This window comes from Erpetoichthys calabaricus, chromosome 9 (genome assembly GCF_900747795.2).
Source record: "Erpetoichthys calabaricus chromosome 9, fErpCal1.3, whole genome shotgun sequence".
Taxonomy (NCBI): domain Eukaryota; kingdom Metazoa; phylum Chordata; class Cladistia; order Polypteriformes; family Polypteridae; genus Erpetoichthys; species Erpetoichthys calabaricus.
Window position 1 is genome coordinate 107,510,371 of NC_041402.2, and position 22,864 is coordinate 107,533,234.

At 43.9% G+C, this 22,864-nt stretch overlaps 1 protein-coding gene across 1 annotated transcript in view; it reads right to left on the reverse strand.

Moving 5' to 3' along the window:
• LOC114657611 (WD repeat-containing protein 88-like) overlaps positions 1-22,864 on the reverse strand; it is a 110,459-nt gene that overhangs the window by 44,529 nt on the left and 43,066 nt on the right. Inside the window, exon 6 of the mRNA XM_051931546.1 lies at positions 4,492-4,621. Within this exon, the coding sequence (XP_051787506.1) occupies positions 4,492-4,621 (130 nt within the window). The remainder of the gene's footprint in view (positions 1-4,491; positions 4,622-22,864) is intronic.

Genomic DNA, 22,864 nt, shown 5'->3' on the forward strand with positions numbered 1-22,864 from the left:
GGTGCTAGAGGGCATACCTTCTGGGGACTCCCTCGTTCTGCTGGGAGACTTCAATGCTCATGTGGGCAATGACAGTGAGACCTGGAAGGGCGTGTTTGGGAGGAATGGCCCCCCCGATCTGAACCCGAGTGGTGTTTTGTTATTGGACTTCTGTGCTCGTCACGGATTGTCCATAACGAACACCATGTTCAAGCATAGGGGTGTTCATATGTGCACTTGGCACCAGGACACCCTAGGCCTCAGTTCGATGATCGACTTTGTGGTCATGTCACCGGACTTGCGGCCACATGTCTTGGACACTCGGGTGAAGAGAGGGGCGGAGGTGTCAACTGATCACCACCTGGTGGTGAGTTGGCTTCGATGGTGGGGGAGGATGCCAGTCAGGCCTGGTAGGCCCAAACGTGTTGTGAGGGTCTGCTGGGAACGTCTGGCAGAGCCCCCTGTCAGACGTAGCTTCAACTCCCACCTCCGGCAGAACTTCGACCACATCCCGAGGGAGGTGGGGGACATTCAGTCCGAATGGGCCATGTTCCGTGCCTCTATTGTTGAGGCAGCTGACCGGAGCTGTGGCCGTAAGGTGGTCGGTGCCTGTCGTGGCGGCAATCCCCGAACCCGTTGGTGGACACCGGCGGTGAGGGATGCCGTCAAGCTGAAGAAGGAGTCCTACAGGACCCTTTTGTCCTGTGGGACTCTGGAGGCAGCTGATAGGTACCGGCAGGCCAAGCGGAATGCGGCTTTGGTGGTTACTGAGGCAAAAACTCGGGCGTGGGAGGAGTTTGGAGAGGCCATGGAGAACGACTTTCGGACGGCTTCGAGGAGATTCTGGTCCACCATCCGGCGTCTCAGGAAGGGGAAGCAGTGCAGTGTCAACACTGTATATGGTGGGGATGGTGCGCTGCTGACCTCGACTCGGGACGTTGTGGGTCGGTGGGGGGAGTACTTCGAAGATCTCCTCAATCCCATTAACATGCCTTCCAATGAGGAAGCAGAGCCTGGGGACTCAGAGGTGGGCTCCCCCATCTCTGGGACTGAGGTCACCGAGGTGGTCAAAAAACTCCTTGGTGGCAGGGCACCGGGGATAGATGAGATACGCCCGGAGTTCCTCAAGGCTCTGGATGTTGTAGGACTGTCTTGGCTGACACGCCTCTGCAACATCGCATGGACATCAGGGACAGTGCCTCTGGATTGGCAGACCGGGGTGGTGGTCCCCCTCTTTAAGAAGGGGGATCGGAGGGTGTGTTCCAACTACAGAGGGATCACACTCCTCAGCCTCCCTGGAAAAGTCTATTCAGGGGTCCTGGAGAGGAGGGTCCGTCGGATAGTCGAGCCTCGGATCCAGGAGGAACAGTGTGGTTTTCGTCCTGGTCGCGGAACAGTGGACCAGCTCTATACCCTTAGCAGGGTCCTGGAGGGTGCATGGGAGTTTGCCCAACCAGTCTACATTTGTTTTGTGGACTTGGAAAAGGCATTCGACCGTGTCCCTCGGGGAATCCTGTGGGGGGTACTCCGAGAGTATGGGGTACCGGCCCCCCTGATAAGGGCTGTTCAGTCCCTGTACGATCGGTGCCAGAGCTTGGTCCGCATTGCCGGCAGTAAGTCGAACCCGTTTCCAGTGAGAGTTGGACTCCGCCAGGGCTGCCCTTTGTCACCGATTCTGTTCATAACTTTTATGGACAGAATTTCTAGGCGCAGCCAGGGCGTTGAGGGGGTCCGGTTTGGTGGGCTCAGGATTGAGTCACTGCTTTTTGCAGATGATGTTGTCCTGTTTGCTTCATCAGGCCGTGATCTTCAGCTCTCTCTGGATCGGTTCGCAGCCGAGTGTGAAGCGGCTGGGATGAGAATCAGCACCTCCAAATCCGAGACCATGGTCCTCAACCGGAAAAGGGTGGAGTGCCCTCTCAGGGTTGGTAGCGAGATCCTGCCCCAAGTGGAGGAGTTCAAGTATCTCGGGGTCTTGTTCACGAGTGAGGGAAGAATGGAGCGTGAGATCGACAGGCGGATCGGTGCGGCATCCGCAGTAATGCGGGCGCTGCATCGGTCTGTCGTGGTGAAAAAGGAGCTGAGCCGCAAGGCGAAGCTCTCAATTTACCAGTCGATCTACGTTCCTACCCTCACCTATGGTCATGAGCTTATGGGTAGTGACCGAAAGAACGAGATCGCGAATACAAGCGGCTGAAATGAGTTTCCTCCGCAGGGTGTCTGGGCTTTCCCTTAAAGATAGGGTGAGAAGCTCAGTCATCCGGGAGGGGCTCAGAGTAGAGCCGCTGCTCCTCCGCATCGAGAGGAGTCAGATGAGGTGGCTTGGGCATCTGATCAGGATGCCTCCTGGACGCCTCCCTGGTGAGGTGTTCCGGGCACGTCTAACCGGGAGGAGGCCCCGGGGAAGACCCAGGACACGCTGGAGGGACTATGTCTCTCGACTGGCCTGGGAACGCCTTGGGATTCTCCCGGAAGAGCTAGAAGAAGTGGCTGGGGAGAGGGAAGTCTGGGCATCTCTGCTCAAGCTGCTGCCCCCGCGACCCGACCTCGGATAAGCGGGAGACAATGGATGGATGGATGGATGGTATTCTCAATAAGTAGATAAATACTGTATGTATATATATTGATAAGCCACAACATTAAAACTACCTGTACAGGTCTCCCTCATGCTCCCAAAACAGCATGGACTCCACAAGACCTCTGAAGGTGTCCTGTGGTATCTGTCACAAAGACGTTAGCAACAGGTACTTTGTGTTCTGTAAGTTGTGAGGTGGGGGCTTTATGGATCAGACTTATTTTTTTAGAACATCCCACAGATGCTCACACAGATTGAGTCTTGGAGTATCTGAAGTCTTAGTCCACACCTTGAACTCCTTGCCCTTTCCCTCAAACCATTCCTTTACAATTTTTGCAGTGTGGCAGGGTGAACTATCCTATTGAAAGAAGCCATTGACTTCAGGGAATATTGTTGCCAAGAAGTGGTGTACATGGTCAGCAGCAGTCTTTAGGTAGGTGATACATGTCAAAGTAACATCCAAATGAATGCCAGGACCCAAGGTTTCCCAGCAGAACGTTGTCCAGATCATAACACTGCCTCTGCCAGTTTGCCTTCTTCCCACAGTGCATCCTGCTGTCATCTCTTCCCCAGGTAAATGACACACACTCACTCGGGCGTCAATATGATCTAAAAGAAAACATGATTCATCATGTATGGGCACCTTCTTCCATTATTTTATGGTCCAGATTTGATACTCATGTGCCTATTGTAGGTACTTTTGGCAGTGGACAAGGATCAGCATGGAAACTCTGACTGGTCTGTGGCTAGGCAGCAAGCTGTTATACAATGTGTGTTGTAGCACATTTCTCTCATGGTCAGTATTAAGTTTTTTTATATTAAGTTTTTCAGCAATTTCTGCTATAGGAGCTTCTTCTGTGGAGTTGGATCAGACGAGCTAGCCTTTGCACCCAACATGCACCAATGAGCCCTGGGTGCCCATGACCCTGTTGCAGGTTTCCTTTTTGTCCTTTCTTTGTCCACCTTTGGTAGGTACTTACCAATGCTTATTGGGGATACCCCACAAGACCTGCTGTGTTGGTGATGCTGTGACCCAGTCATCTGCCCATCACAATCTTCCCCTTGTCAAAGAGACTCAAATTGTTACACTTGTCCATTTTTCCTGCTTCCAACACATCACCTTCAAGAACTGGCTGTCATTTGCTGCCTAATATGTCCCACCCTTTGACAGGTGCCAATGAAATGAGATCATCACAATTCACTTCAGCTCTCAGTGGTTTTAATGTAGTGGCTGACAGGAATATGATAGATGTTAAAAAAGTCTACAGGCATGAACAAATAATGAATGATTCTATGGTGGTGTGGGGTGAACCTTCCTACTATTGCTTAACTCCACTGATTATCTTCGACAACAAGGCAAACGTCAATAAATACAATGCAATTCTGATTTATCAGTTCACCCAACAATGAAACATTTATATCCTATGATAGTGACTGAAAATGTCAATGTTTGGTTTGTAGAGTGCAACAACGTCAAACTTATACTGTATGCTCCGTTTCACATAAAATCTCAACCTAGTTCATCAAATATGGGAGATTGTGGAATGGTATCCAAGATAGTGCCTTCTACCATCAAAACACTAAATAACCAAATTTGTCCTGATAAACTGTTGTCAAGTTCTCATAAAAGCAAAGTTACTGTGGTCACTTGTGGTAGCCCAGTGCCCTATTAATTTAACTTATGTAGGTGTTTATTTTATTTTTGTCAGATACCTGAAAGCTTATGATTTGCTTTTCAAAGACAGTATAAGAAAGTGATAAAGTACTGGAACACAGAACTAAGGCTGCTTTATACACAACTTTATGTAGTAAACTTGTCTTTGAACAACAACACAATAAAAACAAAAAGATTTTATAACTGAAAAGAACAGATAAAAAAACAGAAACATTATTTAGTTATACTCAACACATGATCCTGGCGCATTACTCATCCATACCTTTTTATATTGAGAGTTGTTCTTTGTGCCACCAAATCCCATAGCTTAATTGTTTTGTCAGATGAAACAGAAGCCACACGCTGGCTATCAGGATCAAACCGACAGGCCGTCACTGTGCTCTTGTGATGGTCTTGCAGGAGAAAAAAATACACCTGTCAGCACATAGGAAGCTAATGTTCTCCTTGTATGATGAAAAAATAAAAACCCTTTTACATGACATTAAGTAAACAAATTAAACATAACTTATAAGCAAAAACCTCATGAAAAATGATTTTTTCTTTGCTTCAGAAGCAATTTGCTATTTATTGCTGCAATTTCTGCTTATTTATGAACACAGATAGCATAACACACTCTCCTCCTCCCTCCCCCGGGGTAACACAATGTTTAGTTAACTAAGACTACTCTAGTGTGGCTCTCATATCAAGTGTTGTGAATGTAAGGGACATCAACAATGCTAGCATTTTTGAATAAGGCAACAATCTTTCTTTAGCATGGTGTGACCATTGTACTGAAAACATATTTCTAAGGATGATGCACAACTATGAATGTAGTAGATACATGTACATTATTTCTGTACAGGGTCAAAAAGTGTTAGATCTAATGGATGGGATTCTTATTATACAGTAGTACTGTATATTTGTTTATATTTATATTCTTTCTCATTGTGGAAAATTGTTAGCAATGAGAAAAAATAATACAGTGTATGAATAGTATCTGTCTCTTCCTTGTGTCCTGCTTTATTGGTATTTAGAAATTTAAATATTTTTGTTGATTTCACTGATTGTAACTTCATATTTTTGTTCAGAAGCCTTACTAGACATTTTTATTATTGTGAAATCAATAAATAGGCATGCACGCAGGAGGTCATTTTCAGCTAATGACACAAAACAAGACCAAGGAAACAAAACAGAAACCACACTATACATGGTCTCATAATATAATCACAGCAATACCGTATATTCTTAAACACAAAATTATAGTGCAAAGTCATGGTCATAATATAAGAACATAATTACGAAAGGAAACAGCATATTTTTAGACAACAGAGTAAATAATAACAGTTACAAAAAATGTATGTTGTTTATAAATACTGTAAATCTATATTCCAAAATGTTTGCAAAACAGAACCAAATAAGAATGGATTTATAAGAGACAGATAATATACATCACTGGAGCGACAGGGGCCGGACACATTTAATTTTACCCAGAGAGGAATGCTTTTGTTCAGGACAGATGGATGTTGAAGAAACAAAAAGGATTTGAAGGAGTATCTGCTGTCTTTGCCAAAAATGGGTTACAGGGACTCTCATGAACTTGATGAAGACTATTGCTGCCAAGTAATAGAAAAACATCATTGGGAAAATCCAAAGGAATATCACCATACAAAATAAAAATATAGAATTATTCTGAGAGTGTGTAATTTATATTTTATTATATGGTGTCACACACGTGCATATGGGAGGCAACTAAAGGACTCAAATGAGGGTAATTCCATGCCAGACCAGGAGGTGGCGGAGTGCACTAATCCTTTCTCTTTTTCCTCTGCAGACCAGTTACGAGAAATACCGCATGAACCCGATGATGTCACTTCCAGTCCCGACCCCAATGATGTCACATCTTCTGCCTTTCCATAAAACCTCCATCTTTACTTCCTCCAAATCAGTTCTGTTCTGGACTCGAATTTGTACGTAATTGTGCAATCAATTTACTATTTTGCAGCTGGGTTCCAAGTACACGGGAGGCTGCCCCAAACCTTTTTTCTGACTCTTGTCTATTCATTTGACAATGGTTTAATTAATATATTGCTTCGAAAGGTATTCTTGCAGTAGCTAAAAATGAACTCATGTGGTTATGTTTCTTTGAACATTTCCTTGTAATATTAGTTCTAGGGACTAGTGAGTGGTATTGCCCTGTTTTTTTTTTTTTGAAATGCTGCATCTGAGTCTCTTTCTGAGAAGGCCATATAATTTAAAGCGATTCAATTAATGACGTCGGTGTCTTGAACAGTTTACAGTTACAGTTACCTTTGTTAACCTTGGTGGACAAACTTTGCATCAATTGTCAACCAGAAAGGTAGATTTCTGTATGCCCAAGAAACAAAAGGCAAAAAATCCATTCTTTCCTTTTTCCCAGTGTCAGGGCTAGTTCATCACTCCCTGCTTTAGTGAAAGCCTAAGATTGAACTTTTGCTCTATATAGCAGGGACACTACTGCCTAGGGTATGACCTATAACAAAAGAGAGAATGATAGTTCTACTCGCAAGGATAATAATAATCTAGTGCTGGACTAGAAAAGCAAAATTCAATCTGTAATGGAGTTGAAAATTGAGCCTTGCTAAAGGACAGAATATACATAAAAGCAACATAAAGAATTAAAAAAACAGTTAAGTGATTAACTCTTATTAGACATATTTTATGCTAGCAAAAGAGAATCACTGGATGTGAAACCACAAAGAGTATAGCTAAGTCCGGAGAAAGAATGACAAAGCATGCTCAGCATCCTACCTCTAGAAGCAGAGAAAAGCTTTGTGTGGGCCTAGAAGAAACCAGGACAAATCATTACCTCCATGCCTTGAAATGACAGGAGCCAAAACAAGCAACACTGCAATACAGTACACTGCTAACTTTAGTTCTCAGACTGATACTGTATGTAATTTCAAACTCTAGTCTGAGGCCTGACTAGGACTCAAAATGGAGAAGGAGCTTTTAAAATTCATAATTCAGAAGAGAACCACAAAATACTTCAAACTATATTTTAAAAAAGGGACAACGTGAAACACCGGCTTGTACAGAGACATGCCCCACCAGAATATTTATAAAATAATGGTTTATTAACAAAATAGCTTAAAGAAACAAAATATTTTAAAAGATATAAAAAAACGGAACAAAGTTCTACAACAAAAGTAAATGTAAACATAAAGACTGACCAAGAAAATCAAACAAAGGTAATGCTTCCAAAAGTGAAATCTCTATTCCAACATAGCACATCTGAATGAACTATAGAAGGACTGCAATTTCTATGAGCCAATGGGGAATCACCCACAAGACACAAGGGACATGACGGAACAAATGTAAACACATAGAAACTATATAATAAACAAAACTGACATAAAATGCATAATTAGACACATAATTAAAATAAACAATATTAACAAACAATGATAATTAAAGAATCTAAAACTGAATTAATTTTACATAAAAAAGAAAATTGTTATCTCCTAAATTGAATGGAAGAACTAAAGTAATTTTCCATTAGTACACAGCAGCTGACATTACACAAAAATAAAGCAGCTTAAAATAGTGTGTGAAACACTCACATACTCTTAAATATACAGTACTGTAGCCTTGCAGAGTGTTGTAAAATTGGTCAATAAAATTCAAGATAGGATTCAATACCAAACTAGGCCTAAAACTCCTTACAAGCCTGGCTCTAAAACTAAAAGGCAGGTCTAAGGCCTGCAACCTTGAACAAACCAATGCCTATAAATACCAAATGTGAAAGGGGAACCTCAACATCCCTAGCTCAAGATAAGCAAAAAACAAATTACCTTTATGGTATTCAAACTAATCAAGAATCAAAACACAAAATGGAAATCCAAATAAGTGAAAAGAACAACAAAAGAAGAAAAAATGAAAAGCTGTAAAGACTTACAAAACATACAAAATCCAAACTGGAAGAGGAGCCAAATGACATGATCTAAGAAGTTAATGCTTCATCATCAGGCTGAGGTATTTAAGGCCTTTATATGTCTGAACCACAAACAGACAAAGTGAAGGTTAAATAGTGTACACCTTTGTCTATTTATGAACTTTGCTCAAAAATTGAAATGTAACCCAGCCATAGGGCATGCACAAGCCAGTGTGTTTATTTGAGCTGGTCCCAAGCCCGGGTAAATGGGGAGGGTTACGACACGATGGGCATCCGGTGTAAAATTTTGTCAAATCAATATGCGGACAACAATACACATTTCCATACCGGATTGGTCGAGCCCTAGGTTAACAACGACCGCCACCAGTACTATTAGCCAACAGGGTGCTGGCAGAAATTGGGATACTGTTGGCTGAAGAAGGGGAAGAAGAGGGGGGAGATGTGTCCGGAAGAAAGAGGAGAGGAGGAAGGTAAAGAGAGTGGAACTGAGGGTAGGAACTTTGAATATTGGCAGTATGACTAGTAAGGGGATAGAGTTAGCAGATATGATGAAGAGAAGGAAGGTTGATATATTGTGAGTGCAAGAGACTAAATGGAAGGGGAGTAAGGCCAGGTGGATCAGAGGTGGATTCAAATTGTTCTATCATGGTGTAGATGGAAGAAGAAATGGGGTAGGGGTAGGGGTTATTCTGAAGGAACAGTATGTCAAGAGTGTTTTGGATATGAAAAGAGTGTCAGACAGAGTAATGATTGTGAAGCTGGAAATTAGAGGTGTGATGATGAATGTTGTTAGTGCATATGCCCTGCAATACGATGGATGAGAAAGGAGATTTTTGGAGTGAGTTGGATGAAGTGATGAACAGTGTACCCAAGGGGTGGAAAGTGGTAATTGAAGCAGATTTCAATGGACATGTTGGTGAAGTGAACAGAGAAGACAAGGAGGTGATGGGTAGGTTTGGAGTCAAGGAGAGGAATGAAGAAGGTCAGATGATAGTGGATTTTGCCAAAAGGATGGACATGGCTGTGGTAAATATGTATTTTAAGAAGAGGGAGGAACATAGGGTGACGTACAAGAGTGGAGGAAGATGCACATAGGTAGATTACTTCCCATGCAGAAGAATCAATAAATATGTATTTTAAGAAGAGGGAGGAACATAGGGTGACGTACAAGAGTGGAGGAAGATGCACATAGGTAGATTACTTCCTATGCAGAAGAGTCAATCTGAAGGAGATTGATGACTGCAAAGTGGTGGCAGGGGAAAGTGTAGTTAAGAAGCATAGGATGGTGCTCTGTAGGATGACATTGGAGATCAAGAAGACGAAGAGAGGGCAGAGCCAAGGATCAAATGGTGGAAGCTGAAAAAGGAAGACTGCAAGGTTGAGTTTAGGGAGAAGGTGAGACAGGCACTGGGTGGCAGTGAAGAGTTACCAGACAGTTGCGCAACTACAATAGATGTAGTAAGGGTGACAGCAAGAAGGGTGCTTGGCGTGCTTGGAGGAAGTAAAGATGGAGGTTTTATGGAAAGGCAGAGGAAGTGACGTAATTGGGGTTGGGACTGGAAGTGACATCATCGGGTTCATGCGGAATTTCCCGTAACTGGAAGAGGAAAGAGAGAAAGGATTAGTGCACTCCACCACCACCTGGTCTGGCATGGAATTACCCTCATTTGAATCCTTTAGTTGCCTCCCATATGCACGTTTGTGACACCATATATTAAAACATAAAAGGCATATGATGAGTTGTATGAGAGGTTGGACACTAAGGAGGGAGAAAAGGACCTGTACCGATTGGCTAGACAAAGGTACCATGCTGGGAAAGATGTGGAGCAGGTTAGGGTGATAAAGGATAAAGATGGAAACATGTTCACAAGCGAGGAGAATGTGTTGAGCAGATGGATAGAGTACTTTGAGAGGCTGATGAATGAAGAAAACGAGAGAGAGAGAGAAGGTTGGATGATGTGGAGATAGTGAATCAGGACGTGCAATGGATTAGCAAGGAGGAAGTAAGGTCAGCTATGTAGAGGATAAAAAATGGAAAGGCTATTGGTCCAGATGACATACCTGTGGAAGCATGGAGGTGTTTAGGAGAGATGGAAGTGGAGTTTTTAACCAGATTGTTTAATGGAATCTTGGAAAGTGAGAAGATGCCTGAGGAGTGGAGAAGAAGTGTACTTGTGCCAATATTTAAGAATAACGGGGATGTGCAGGACTGTAGTAACTACAGGGGGATAAAATTGATGAGCCGCAGCTTGAAGTTATTGGAAAGAGTAGTGGAAGCTAGGTTAAGAAGTGAGGTGATGATTAGTGAGCAGCAGTATGGTTTCATGCCAAGAAAGAGCAGCACAGATGTGATGTTTGCTCTGAGGGTGTTGATGGAGAAGTATAGAGAAGGCCAGAAGGAGTTGCATTGCGTCATTGTGGACCTCGAGAGGAGCTGTGGTATTGTATGAAGAAGTCAGGAGTGGCAGAGAAGTATGTAAGAGTTGTACAGGATATGAGGGAAGTGTGACAGTGGTGAGGTCTGCGGTAGGAGTGGCGGATGCATTCAACGTGGAGGTGGGATTACATCAGGGATCGGCTCTGAGCACTTTCTTATTTGCAATGGTGATAAACAGGATCACAGATGACATCAGACAATAGTTCCCGTAGACTATAATGTTTGCTGATGACATTGTGATCTGTAGCGATAGTAGGGAGCAGGTTGAGGAGTCCCTGGAGAGGTGGAGATATGCTCTGGAGAGGAGAGGAATGAAGGTCAGTAGGAACAAGACAGAATACATGTGTGTAAATTAGAAGGAGGTCAGTGGAATGGTGAGGATGCAAGGAGTAGAACTGGCGACGGTGGATGAGTTTAAATACTTGGGATCAGCAGTACAGAGTAATGAGGATTGTGGAAGAGAGGTGAAAAAGAGAGTGCAGGCAGGTTGGAATGGGTGGAGAAAAGCATCAGGAGTAATTTATGACAGAAGGGTATTAGCAAGAGTGAAAGGTAAGGTCTACAGGACAGTAGTGAGACCAGCTATATTATATGGGTTGGAGATGGTGGCAATGACCAGAAAGCAGGAGACAGAGCTGGAGGTATCAGAGTTAAAGATGCTAAGATTTGCACTGGGTGTGACGAGGATGGATAGGATTAGAAATGAGTACATTTGAGGGTCAGCTCAAGTTGGACGGTTGGGAGACAAAGTCAGAGGGGCAAGATTGCGTTGGTTTGCACATGTGCAAAGAAGAGATGCTGAGTATATTGGGAGAAGGATGTTAAGGATACAGCTGCCAGGTAAGAGGAAAAGACGAAGGCCTAAGAGGAGGTTTGTGGATGTGGTGAGAGAGGACATGCAGGTGATGGGTGTAACAGATGTGGAACATGACCCGGACACAGACAGGCAGACACGTTTAAATCACCCCACACATGTTTATTATACAGGTGCTCCATGATTTACAAGTGCCACAGTCCCCAAAAGTCCCCAAAGTCCTGGCCAATACAATGCCTTCACTTCTTCAGGCCACCTCCTGCCTCCTCCCAGACATCGTCCTCTCTTCACTCCCGACTCAAGTCTCCGTATGAAGGGAGGTGGCCCCTTTTATATGCACCCGGATGTGCTCCAGGTGCTCCCCGGCAATCTTCCACCGGCACTCCCCAGTGTGGCGGAAGTGCCGGCTGCATACCCGGAAGCACTCCGGGTGTCCCTGCTTTTCTTCCCCCCAGCACTTCCGAATGTGGCGGAAGTGCTGACGTCCACGGCTCCCAAGGCATTGGGGCGCCCCCTGGCAGTGACCACGGGCCCCCAAAGGGATGAGCTTCCATGCTCTGAACCCGTGGCCTCCATAGCAACCAGGGTGGTCGCCCCAACGTGGTCTGAGGTGGGCGTAAGCCTTCTTCCGGTACACCGGGGCGTCCCGGCCGGGTCACCCGCCCAGCCACCTGCGACACAGAGCAAGATACAGAGAACAGAAAGATATGGAAAAAGATGATCCGCTGTGGCAACCCTTAACGGGAGCAGCCAAAAGAAGAAGAAGAAGTTCAAAAATTGGAATGTATCACATTATAGTTTGGGGTCTCAACATGAGCATGAAACACAGGTATTCTGTTTACAATTAATAATAGAGATAATAATTTTCCAGTGAATTCATGTATGAGTGTTAAGAGGTTGAACAACTACAAAAACTTAAGAAGAGTATCAATGTCTATTAATAATAATAAAAATAATTCTTTACATTTATATAGCACTTTTCTTACTACTCAAAGCGCTCTCCACGCAGGGAGGACCCGGGAAGTGAACCTATTGTATTTGCTCTATACCATACCAGTGCCCATGAGCAGATCGTGAACCCAAAAACTGATACAGGACACCAAATTAGGCTAGAAAACATGGTTTAATAAAATTAGAAGTAACAGTTAAACAGGCAATTAGAAAAGTACAAATACTTGACAAAGTAATACACTTAATGCCTCCATGACATACTTCCACAGAAATACCACGTGGCTACTGGCAAGTACAATTACCTCTCCCTGTACACCTTCCTCAAAAATCATACTGTTTATAGCAACACAAACCCTCGCAAATACTCCTCACAACAGAGGTGTTCTGATAAGGGCCAAACTGTTGTCCTTACAAGTATGCTTGTGGATCTATAATATACTGCCATGTGGCAGCTTGGGGAAGTGAAACACATTAACAGGATTTACCCTCTTTCAATAAAGCTCTTTTGTCACTAAGTTTCATGATGGTAGTGACCCTGATTATCCCTGCCTTTGCATATGCACATACTGTATATTTGCTCTTGATCCTCTGTTTTATGAATATACTGTATAGTGTGATGGGCGGCCATGGCCATTACCTGTCCGGGACGCCAGCTGGATGGAAGAACCAGTGGAGAGAGCATTCATAAGGCACTACCTTCCCCAGGACGCTAGAGGGAAGCCCTCCTGGGCAGATGAGGCACCACTGATTCCTGCAGGGCATGCTGGGAGTTGGAGTTTGGCACAGCCTTCTTGGGTTCCGTGGAGGCCACTAGGGGGAGCTGTAGAACCCTACTTTGGGTTTCCATCACACCTGGGAATAGTTTCAGTTAATCCTGATGAGCCAACTGGAGCACTCCCAGGTGTAACATAAAAGGAGTCACCTCACTCCATTCAAGGAGCCAGAGTCGGGAGGAAGAGGTACGAAGCTTGATTGTGGAGGAGTGGAGGCAGAAGGAACAAGGAAAAGAAAGAATGGACTGTGAATTTGGTGCTCTTTGTACTGAGCTGTTGTGGGGAGCGAGGGAAAAGTGCTTCCCCACTTGTAAATAAATGTGTGCTACACTGGAACTCGTGTCTCTGCCTGTCTGTGTCGGGATTGGGGCGGCTGGAGCGCTGTTGGTTTCCACAGTGGTAATTTGTGCTTTATTATAAATGTATCATATTAAAATTTAGGTGTATTCATGGGAAGACCTGCTACATGATTAGTCCAAAAGGTCCTGGCATGATGTCGATTCTGTTTTGATTATGATTGTATTGCATACTTTACTGTGGCATTTGAAAGGATTAGAAGGATACATTAACAAACACTCTAAATTTAAGCTGATGTTTGTGAAATCAATGTTATTAAGTTTATGTGCTTTTATTAACTTTAGGGGTGCATGGTCCGTCACCAGAGTGAACACCCGACCCAAGAGGTAGTACTGCAACTGCGTAATTGCCCACTTAATCGCCAGGGCTTCCTTCTCCACCACTGCGTACCTGGACTCTTGGTCCAACAGTTTCCGGCTTAGGTACATTACGGGGTGTTCAACACCATCGACGCTTTGGCTCAACATGGCTCCCAAGCCTGTGTCCGAAGCATCCATCTGTAGGACAAATGGAAGGGAAAAGTTAGGGGCTATTAATATATGTGCTGAAGTTAGAGCCTTTTTCAAGTCACTGAATGCAGCTTCCGCCTTATCAGACCATGCCACTAGGTTGGGAGCTCTTTTCTTCGTCAAGTATCTATCTATCTATCTATCTATCTATCTATCTATCTATCTATCTATCTATCTATCTCTATCTATCTATCTATCTATCTATCTATCTATCTATCTAAGTCGGTCAAGGGTGCCGCTCTCTTGGAGAAGCGAGGCACAAACCGGCGGTAGTACCCAGCCAAACCGATAAATGATCGGACCTGCCGCTTGTTTTGCGGATGGGGCCATGTCAGTATGGCATTTAATTTGGAACTATGGCCTCAAGGTACCCCGGCCCACCAGGTAGCCCAAGTATTTAGCCTCTCTCAAGCCAAAGAAGCATTTCTTGGGATTGATTCGAAGCCCGGCCCCTCCTAGTGCCCGCAATACTGCTGTGACCTGCTGTACGTGCATCTTCCACGTGCCGGAATAGATGACGATGTCTTTCAGGTAGGCAGCACAATACGTGTTATGGGGTCAGAGCACTTTGTCCACCAGACGCTGGAAAGTTGCAGGCACCTCATGTAACCCGAATGGAAGGACACGATACTGCCAGTGCCCACTAGTGGTGCTAAACGCAGTTTTAGCCTTCACGGACTCCGTTAAAAGGAACCTGCCAGTACCCCTTCGTCATGTCAAGTGTGGTCAGGAACCTAGCTGGTCCCAGCCTCTCGAGGAGGTCGTCCACACGAGACATGGGAAAAGCATCGAACTGGGAAATCGGATTAAGCCAACGGAAGTCATTGCAAAACCTCCAACTGCCATCGGGCTTTGTGATCAAGACGATGGGACTGGACCAGGAGCTAAAACTCTCCTCAATCACTCCTAGTTCCAGCATTCGCTTGATTTCCAGTTCCACCTCAGCTTTCTTTGCCTTCGGGAGTCTATAGGGTTGCTCTCGGACGATCACCCCCGGGTCAGTCAATATGTCATGCGCAACCAGAGAGGTCCGGCTGGGTTGTTCACTCACCACCCCTGGGATGGAGCGGATAGCTGTTTCCAGCTCCTGCCTCTGCCTGGAAGATAATTGTTCACCGAAATTAAAGGGATCTGTTTGAGCAAAGAGTGAGTGGGGCTGACCGGAGGAGGGATCGGGGTCCCTCTCCTTCCACGGTTTCAGCAGGTTCACATGATACACACTCGTTTGGTCAACGATTGGGTTGTTTCGCCAAATAGTCCACCAATCCCTTCCTCTCCTTAATTTCATAAGGGCCCTACCAATGGGTGAGCAATATGGAGTGAGAGGTGGAAACCAATACCAAGACCTGATCCCACAGACAGAACTCCCAGAGAGTCTTGCCATGGTCATAAGGGCGGGCCTGTGCTGCTTGCGCCTCCTCCATATGACTCTTTAAAATGGGTCTAATTTTATCACATCTATCACGTAACTGTGCAATATATTCTAGAATATTTGTCGACGGAAAAGCCTCTCCTTCCCAGCCCTCTTTTAAGATATCCAATATACCCCGGGGCTGGCATCCGTATAACAACTCAAAAGATGAGAAGCCTGTAGAGGATTGGGGGACTTCCCGGTAGGCAAAGAGAACGAGGGGGAGGAGTTGATCCCAATTCCTCCCATCCTCGCTGACCACCTTATGAAGCATCTGCTTGAGAGTCTGATTGAATCTCTCAACTAACCCATCGGTTTGAGGATGATACACTGCGGTTTTTAAGTGCTTTATCTTCAGTAACTTGGCAGTCTCCTTGAACGTTTCCGAGGTAAAAGGCGTCTCTTGGTCCATTAGGACTTCTCTAGGGATGCCAACTCACGCAAAGACCCCAACTAGTTCCCGTGCGATTGCTTTAGAAGTATCCGAGCACAAGGGAACAGCCTCTGGGTATATGGTCACATAATCCACTAGGACTAGTATATATGTCCTCGGGCTGAGGGTTCCAAAGGTCCTACTATATCGACCCCAATCTGGTCAAAAGGAACATCAATCAGGGGAAAGGGGACAAGAGAAGCGCGGTCCCTCCTGGTAATTTGCCACAGTTGACACTCCGGAAAGGAAATGCAAAAACGGCGAACCTCCTCATTAATCCCCGGCCAGAAAAACCCGGAACTTGATTCGCTCTAGTGTTTTGTCAGAGCCGAGATGGCCTCCAAGAAGGTGGGAGTGCGCTAACTCTCAGACCTGCTAGCGGTAGGTTCGCAGGATTAGCAGCAACTTCCGGTCCTTCCCCTCATGCTCCGCGACCGGATATAATGGGTCATTTTTAATAATGAAGCGAGGACCCTGTGGCATGGGCTGATGCATGCGTTGGCCGTTGACGAGAACCACTACATTCTTTGCGTGTTTCAGAGAGTTGTCATTCCATTGTTCTTTCTTGAAAGAAGCCGGCGTCGCTTTAAACTGAAAGTGCAACTCAGAGAGAGGGTCCGGTCTGACCTCAAGGGGCCAAGATTCCTCCTGAGCTGCCGGGGCGCTGGTAGATGACGTAGTAGCCCTTGACAGTCCAGGAGTTTCTAAATAAACCTCTTGGCCCTCCGTCTCACTCTCTGCTGGCTGTTTACACAGCGTGGAGGCAGCTTCAGACGAGTCTTTCTCATCTATCACTAGACCCAAAGCTTGTCCGGGAATACTCAATAGTCTATCACAGTTACTTTCAGACCAGTCCCGCCCTAGGATTACCGAAAAAGGTGGATCGGGAAGAACCTCCACGGTGAGTCTTTTAAGTGTTCCTCCCAGACAAACGTAACACACGGGCGGATTTACAGTTAGGTCCATAAATATTTGGACAGAGACAACTTTTTTCCTAATTTTGGTTCTGTACATTACCACAATGAATTTTAAATGAAACAACTCAGATGCAGTTGAAGTGCAGACTTTCAGCTTTAATTCAGTGGGGTGAACACAATGATTGCATAAAAATGTGAGGCAACTAAAACATTTTTTTAACACAATCCCTTCATTTCAGGGGCTCAAAAGTAATTGGACAATTGACTCAAAGGCTATTTCATGGGCAGGTGTGGGCAAGTCCGTTGTTATGTCATTATCAATTAAGCAGATAAAAGGCCTGGGGTTGATTTGAGGTGTGGTGCTTGCATGTGGAAGATTCTGCTGTGAACAGACAACATGCGGTCAAAGGAGCTCTCCATGCAGGTGGAAGAAGCCATCCTTAAGCTGCGAAAACAGGAAAAAACCCATCCAAGAAATTGCTACAATATTACGAGTGGCAAAATGTACAGTTTGGTACATCCTGAGAAAGAAAGCAAGCACTGGTGAACTCAGCAACGCAAAAAGACCTGGACGTCCACGGAAGACAACAGTGGTGGATGATCACAGAATCATTTCCATGGTGAAGAGAAACCCCTTCACAACAGCCAACCAAGTGAACAACACTCTCCAGGGGGTAAGCATATCGATATCCAAGTCTACCATAAAGAGAAGACTGCATGAAAGTAAATACAGAGGATGCACTGCAAGGTGCAAGCCACTCATACGCCTCAAGAATAGAAAGGCTAGATTGGACTTTGCTAACGAACATCTAAAAAAGCCAGCACAGTTCTGGAAAAACATTCTTTGGACAGATGAAACCAAGATCAACCTCTACCAGAATGATGGCAAGAAAAAAGTATGGAGAAGGCGTGGAACAGCTCATCATCCAAAGCATACCACATCATCTGTAAAACACGATGGAGGCAGTGTGATGGCACGGCTGCCAGTGGCACTGGGACACTAGTGTTTATTGATGATGTGACATAAGACAGAAGCAGCCGAATGAATTCTGAGGTGTTCAGAGACCTACTGTCTGCTCAAATCCAGCTAAATGCAGTCAAATTGATTGGGCAGCGTTTCATGATACAGATGGACAATGACCCAAAGCATACAGCCAAAGCAACCCAGGAGTTTATTAAAGCAAAGAAGTGGAAAATTCTTGAATGGCCAAGTCAGTCACCTGATCTTAACCCAATTGGGCATGCATTTCACTTGTTGAAGACTAAACTTCAGACAGAAAGGCCCACAAACAAACAGCAACTGAAAGCCGCTGCAGTAAAGGCCTGGCATAGCATTAAAAAGGAGTAAACCCAGCATCTGGTGATGTCCATGAGTTCAAGACTTCAGGCTGTCATTGCCAGCAAAGGGTTTTCAACCAAGTATTAAAAATGAACATTTTATTTCCAGTTATTTAATTTGTCCAATTACTTTTGAGCACCTGAAATGAAGGGATTGTGTTAAAAAAATGCTTTAGTTGCCTCACATTTTTATGCAATCGTTTTGTTCACCCCACTGAATTAAAGCTGAAAGTCTGCACTTCAACTGCATCTGAGTTGTATCATTTAAAATTCATTCTGGTGATGTACAGAACCAAAATTAGAAAAAAGTTGTCTCTGTCCAAATATTTATGGACCTAACTGTATACATGCGGACGTCTCCGTGTATACACCTGACTGGTCTTTCTTTTAATCCACTGTCGCGGTAAAACATAACGGCGAGAAATGACGGAGTCAAACAAGACCATCACTTTATACCCATTAATGAGTACCTTCCCCATATGGGCATCCGCCAGAGGATCGCTAAGGGCACACAAACAACATCCCCACATCCCCCTGCAGTCCACCTTGTTTCCAGACAGGTCGCACGCTAGGTGGTCCGGGCACTTTAGTAAACAGGCTCCGGATTGTGTGGGAGGGACTTCTTAAGTGGGATGTTGCTCCCATTGATTCCACTAAAGGGCTGTTCTGCCCCCCCAGGTTTCGAGGCTGGCCTTGGGGTCTTTATGAGCTGTATAATCTCCTGCATGGAGTAGAAGTCACCCCAGGCCGGCTGGGTAAAGTCCTGGGGTAAATGCTGAAGCAGCAAAAAGCAGGCAACCTGCTGCACAATTTGTAATGGGGTCAACTCAAATGGCTGTAGTCACAGACCCACCTGCTCCCAGAGAGCCATATCTTGCTCAGGGAATGACCTCTTTGGATTGAACTCCCAGTATAGTAGTCCCTTCACCTGCTGGCCTGGGAAAAAGCCCATCCTTAACAGGGACCTTGGTCCAGATGGGTGGCTCAGCTCTCCCACCTAGGAGAGCATAATGAGCCCCTTTTGCGTCCTCCCCAGAAACCAGCCCACACCGGTGGGTACCTTCCGCACGCTCCCCCAGATAGGGCTTCAGCCCGGGTTTGCCCTTGTGGAACGGAGCCTGCACCAAGTCTTTCATGACCCCCCCCGACGCACTCCCCGCCCAGAAACTTGGCCTCGGTATTTTTCTACCTGGGTTGTTTTAGGGTCCTGTCCCGGTTTCTTCAGGGACATCATCCTGCCGACTACGCCACTGTGACAAGAAGAGACATGAGACATGGCAAAGGTTTGGGGCAGCCACCCGTATAATCTGAATCCTGGCTGCAAAAAGTAAAAGTTGAGTGCAAGTGAAGTTTACAAGACAGAGTCCAAAACAGAATTGAATTCCAGAGGAAGGGAGTGAGGCTTTATAGGACGTCTGGGGGAAGTGATGTCGTCCTCTGGGCCGTGACAACATATAATCATTTGACAACAATCAGTTGAAGATGGGGCTAACTTCATATACTGGATATTAAAAGCTTGTGTCCAGGAAAAGCAAAACTGAGGTGGATGTCAACTGTAACCCTGGCAAAGCTGCATCAGTGCTACAGCAAATATCCTGCGTAGCTGCATTTGTCCAAAATTTCTAAGGTTCTACAGCTTTAGCTTACTTCATAGAACAGTTCAGGCAACAGTATGACACATGTTCAAATAATTCCAAACAAAGATAAAAATATCTTTGTTTTAAAAGTTTTAGTAAAATTCAAAAGCAAACAGTTTACACAAAAATAGAGAAAAATTGATAATACAAAGAAAGGTTCTGGCTTAAGAAATGTTCTGTTTAAGGCTAACTTGTCTTGTTTCGTTTCCCTCTAAACACAGTCATACACTGATAGCTTCATAAGTTCATATCAAGAAATGGTCAGAAAACTGTATGCCAGTGTTCTACTTGTAAACTAATCTATCATCAGTTCATGCTTCAAGCAGTGAAACTACTTCCAAATTGGCTTAATTAACACTTTGTTTTTACAGGAATAGCTATGAAAGTTCTTTTTTATGTTAACTTACAGGGTGTAAAAGACTATACCATAACCTAAGTAACTATGTGAAACTGATATTCTATTGAAATTAAGCAGACACTTATGTGAATTTTACACAAACTATAACTTTCTAAGATTGGCTCTTACATCCTGAATACAGTACATGCAACAGCAAACACCAGTATTCAAATAAAAGTTAAATTCTGTAAAACTGTTGTTCTGTCAGCTATAATCTAATCCTGAGAAAAATGGAAAGTTTCTGTAAACAATAGCTGAATGTGTCTCAGGACAGTCCTCAGTCTCACCTAACAAGACCACATCAAACATGAAGAGTTTCCGAGAAGTAGCTAGCATATTGTGCATGTGATTGTCTCTGAGCAAAGAGTCTGAATGATTGCATATGTTCAACTGTTGCATTTTTGCTTATGTCTCCAAAAAATGATTAGATAGATAACAGCCAGTGAAGGAAGGGTAAGAGAATAAGAAATCAAATGTAGCATGGAGAAATGTTCTTAACGTAGGCATGAAATGGGAAAAAGCGGAACATATCAAAAACCAAAGGAAAACACTTCAAGACAGTAGCAATCAAAGACATTTGGCTACCTAAACTATGACTAATCAAACAGAATGTTCCTTTTCTTATGCTAAAACTACAACTATAGGATAACAAATTTTCTTTAAAAAATATTTAGAGATGGTAATAATACAAATCAAATTTATTTTACATATGTTAACATTTCATACTGTATGTTACTTTAAACTGTGTGTGTTCAAGTCAAAATTGTTTGCCATTTTCTTCATTGGGGCCATGTAGTCCGATGGGGCCAGACATGATTCTCAAACAAGAATACATGTCTGGGGAGAATAAGTGTGTAGTGAGTAACATCAAAATCTTGCATTGCAATGGCTACACCCACAGGGCTTCTTTCTAAAACATCCTTCCCCAATTTCTCCAGTTCTATGTATTTTAAACCATCACCGAGGTTTCAGGGAGAAATCAAAAGATACTGAACAAAAGACTTGATTCGGAGAGAGAATAAAAAGCTCAAATTGCTTTTATCCTTTCAGGAGCTCAGTAGCACATGGTAACCAAAGCTTAATAATTACTTTGCAACAGTGAAACAGAAAGATCCACAAAGTAGACCCCCACAGTTACTGGGCTGCACACATCTGTGAAGAGCCCCGTCTGCTATGGTATCTTTGTCATTTTGACTACTGTATCACTGTATGACATAACAACAGCAAATAGAGTTTAGATAAGCATTGTGGTCAATGGATATACAATGTGTGTGCAGCTATTTTGTCATGGCATGTTTGCATTTCCAATTAGACAATAATGTTAAGTTTCTTTAGTTATTCATTTAGACATGCAGTCACAAAATGGATGCTGTGCAGCTTTTTCCAAGCTTTACTGGTGTCGTTAGGCAGATTGGTTGATTCAGGTGTTCTAAGTAATAAAATCTGCATCTCTTGTGGCTCTTTGTTTTCAGCTCTTTACATGGCAGTCCTTTTGATGGTCCATGAAGCTCTGTTTACTTCAAATGCATATTTTGCTGTTTATAGCTGCCATTCCTTTTAAGCTTACACTGATTCCTACACTATTATAGGAAACACACAATACCAGTGGCAACATATAGTTCATGTTTATCATTTGTCCATTGATGCTGTTGCATGCCAATGTATATTCCATTGCTATAGGAAGGTTTTTCTCTGCATCAGGTTGTGTTTACTGTTAAAACAGGTTGTTCATTTTTAAGGCGTGCAATGTGCTCTCTGTATATGTGACACACATTTTGTCTAGTAAGTTTTTAGGAGACTTATTGACTATAGACAGCTCATCATAAACAGCTCTCTGTTGGACCATGTTAACATGAGCAACTCCTGTCTTTCCATTTCAAAATCACCACCCCTATTTTGTGCGCTGCTTTCATGAGACATTAGATTGGTTTAGAAATGTGACACTCAGTGAAACATCTAATTGTTTCCCCCGAGTTTTAAGCAAAATTCACTCATTGTTGCCTCCAGACGTATATATTATACGCCTTACTTCAGGAAGACTAGAGGCCACGCAATACAATACACGAAATCCTATTAAAATTATTGTTGCTGCTTTGTAAAGTACATTTCAAGGGACATACTACAACAGTAAACTTTGCACAGTATAATTATACAAGAGTTATGGTTTTTTTTTTGAAGGCAAAAGGGGTGATTCATAGCTGTTTTGTCTTGGTTGAGTAATATTTTACTTTACTTTCCCCTTTTGTAAAATTCAGTGGTGGGCCGTCAGGGCCTGCAAGGCCTTCTCTGCTGGCCTAAAAAATATCTGAATCACAAACTGATGTTAATTATATTTTGTCCATGAATACTTAATAAATAATTCCAAATAGTCTGTCCGCTTTCTTTCATAGCTTTTCCGATGGTTGTGCTGTGCCTGCTTCCAGACATGTATTTTCGTATTAAAGCATTTAACCAATCACATTTCAGCCATCATTTGTTGCCAGGCAGGGTCAAAGAAGTCTGCCAGGAGGCCTTCACAATCTGTTCTGCAGGCCCTCTAACACAAAATAAATGTCGATTAAACTGTTGCTTCAACCAATCAGATTTTGAGTTGGTTTCACTAGGGCCCTCTAGCAGGCGTACGGCAACGTCACCGTATTCAGACCCGTTGATTGGATAGGATGGTGTAATATAAAAATCTGAATGAGAGCATCATGGGGCAGCTAGTACACATTGGTATGTTTGGCGGTGAGCATTCCCGTGTCCACTGCT